The 2,500-nt window shown below is 34.6% G+C and overlaps 2 protein-coding genes across 2 annotated transcripts in view; one reads left to right on the top strand and one right to left on the bottom strand.

The window, feature by feature from the left end:
* Nucleotides 1–2,500, bottom strand: part of bonsai (28S ribosomal protein S15, mitochondrial) — a 131,866-nt gene that overhangs the window by 90,273 nt on the left and 39,093 nt on the right. The gene's annotated exons all lie outside the window — the stretch shown is intronic.
* Nucleotides 1–2,500, top strand: part of LOC137657727 (brachyurin-like) — an 11,753-nt gene that overhangs the window by 3,931 nt on the left and 5,322 nt on the right. Inside the window, exon 4 of the mRNA XM_068392176.1 lies at nucleotides 1,790–1,956. Within this exon, the coding sequence (XP_068248277.1) occupies nucleotides 1,790–1,956 (167 nt within the window). The remainder of the gene's footprint in view (nucleotides 1–1,789; nucleotides 1,957–2,500) is intronic.

The raw sequence follows: 2,500 nt of genomic DNA, 5'->3' as shown, positions 1-2,500 counted from the left end.
TCCTTTCCTCACTGGGCTATTTTCCCTGCTGGAGCCCTTGAGCTAACATCCCGCTTTTCCAACTAGGGTTGTAGCTTAGCAAGTAATAATAATAATAATAATAATAATAATAATAATAATAATAATAATAATAATAATAATAATAATAATAGGTTGGCAAGGGCACTAGCTACTCATTGACATACTACCGCTAGAGTGTTATGGGGTCCTTTGACTAGACAGATAGTACTACAGTATATAGGATCCTTCTCTCTGTTTAAGATTCATTTTCCTTTTGCCTACACATATACCGGACAGTCTGGACTATTCTATACATATTCACCTCTGTCCTTATACACCTGACAACACCGATATTACCAAATTATTCTTCCTCGCTCAAGAAGTTAACTACTGCACTGTAATTGTTCAGTGGCTACTTTCTTCTTCTTAAGGGTAAAAGAGAATCTTTTCCTATAGTAAGCAGCTCTTCTAGGAGAAAGGCACCCCAAAATCAAACCATTGTTCTCTAGTCGTGGATAGTGCCATAGCCTCTGTACCATTGTCATTCACGATTTGGGGGTAGAGTTCTCTTGCTTTTTGGGTACACTCGGGCACACTATTCTATCTTATTTCTAGTCCTCTGTTTTTTTTCTCAAGTTTTTTTAGTTTATATATGAAAGATTTATTTCGGTGTTGTTGCTGTTCTTAAGGTATTTTATTCAATTGTTAGTTGCTTCTCTCCTAGTTTCCTTTTTTCCTTTCTTCATTCGGCTGCTTTCCCTGTTTGGGCCCTTGGGCTTATAGCATCCTGCTTTTTCAACTCGGGTTGTAGTTTAGCAAGTAATAATAATAATAATAATAATAATAATAATAATAATAATAATAATAATAATAATAATAATAATAATCCTATGTTTTGTGAACGTCGTTCTGAATTCTAGTACTTCACAGTGGATTTCCGTAATCACGCATTTTTTATTAATATCCTGGAGGTGCTAATTTACTTTTAAATATCTCTAAATGCATTAAAATATATTATGAAACTGTATATAATAATGTTTAGTTTTATCCTACTTTTATGCACTATTGGAAATGAAAGTTTTTCTATACCAAATAAAAGTCTGGCATTTGGTAAACAGTTTTCGTAATTTTATGTTATGAATAGGTTTCACATTTTATATTATGATCAAAGCAGGGGCTCTAAAGACCTCTTTGGGCAAAATAAATGCTATCTTATGAACAATAAATGATAAAAACAAAAATTTATTCCATCGATGATCATATTAAGCCGTCAATCAGATCATCACTAAACCAAGTCCCACTTTTATTAAAAATTAAACAATGAAAATCACACATTGGCTGATTCTTGTGTCTGACTGGAGAACGTGAAATTGAGGACTGCAAGGTCAGTGATTATATGGTATTTGCTAGTGATGATTAAGGAGTTCAACCGGATCACAAATGTTATTCAACTTAAAATGGTCCCGTAACCTTAATTTACTAGATATTAAATACTAATCAATTTGCTGATCCTGAAATTTCTCTCTACATAAGGAATGTAACCGGATTTCAAAATGAATTCAATACAAGTTTATCTCCTTTTGCATAGGGGATTTAACCAGATTAAAAACAACTAGATTGACGAACTAATAATATTACTTTTTCTCTTCCTAATTGAAGATTTTAACTGGATTATAAACAACAATTAGCTTGCTAATCCTTCAATCATCTTATCCCTTTCGCTGCATTCGGTTTCATTCGGACTATAACAATCAGCTTGCTAAGAGATCTCATTTTCTTCTTCTCTCAGGGCTGAAGAAGCCGTCTTGACTTTCGGAGCCCACAACATCTACGAGCACGAACCAGAACAGGTAAAGTTCCACTCCACCGAATTCATCATTCACGAGGAGTTCAGCGCCGCCGACTTCCTGAACGACATTGCCCTGATCAAACTGCAGCAGCCTATCGTTTTCACACGTATGTTTGGATGAATCATGGCTCGCTTTATTTACATCTTGCTCATGTATAGTGCTTATCTGTGTATACTGATGTGATGGATTTATTGCTTAAATATACATTTGATATCTTACCGGTGCGTGGGTGTTCAGGTGAAGCCTATGCAATTCCTTATTGCGTATGTGTATTCAAGTAAGAATGATAATATTTTTCTTACACATATGTGCGTGAGTTAATCGTGTGCGATATCATGCATATATGTGTGTATAGGTTGAAAAATATATGCAGTATCATACTTACTGTACATCTGTGTAGGTTGAAAACATGCAATATCATATTTACGTGTGTAGGCTAAAACTATGTTCTCTAGTCTTGAGTAATGCCATAGCCTCTTTACAATGACCATTCTCTGTCTTGGGGGTAGAGTTCTCCTGCTTGAGAGCACACTCGAGCACACTATTCTATCTTATTTTTCTTCTATGGATGCCTGTCTGGTGATTTATCGAAAAGTTGTCTTTTCCTTATCTGTTTCTTTATCTTCGTCACAAATATTATTAATTTTCAA

The sequence above is a fragment of the Palaemon carinicauda genome, chromosome 18, assembly GCF_036898095.1.
Source record: "Palaemon carinicauda isolate YSFRI2023 chromosome 18, ASM3689809v2, whole genome shotgun sequence".
NCBI classification, from domain to species: Eukaryota; Metazoa; Arthropoda; class Malacostraca; order Decapoda; family Palaemonidae; genus Palaemon; species Palaemon carinicauda.
Note: the sequence above shows the minus strand (reverse complement) of the source record. Positions and strands in the feature narration are given on the sequence as shown.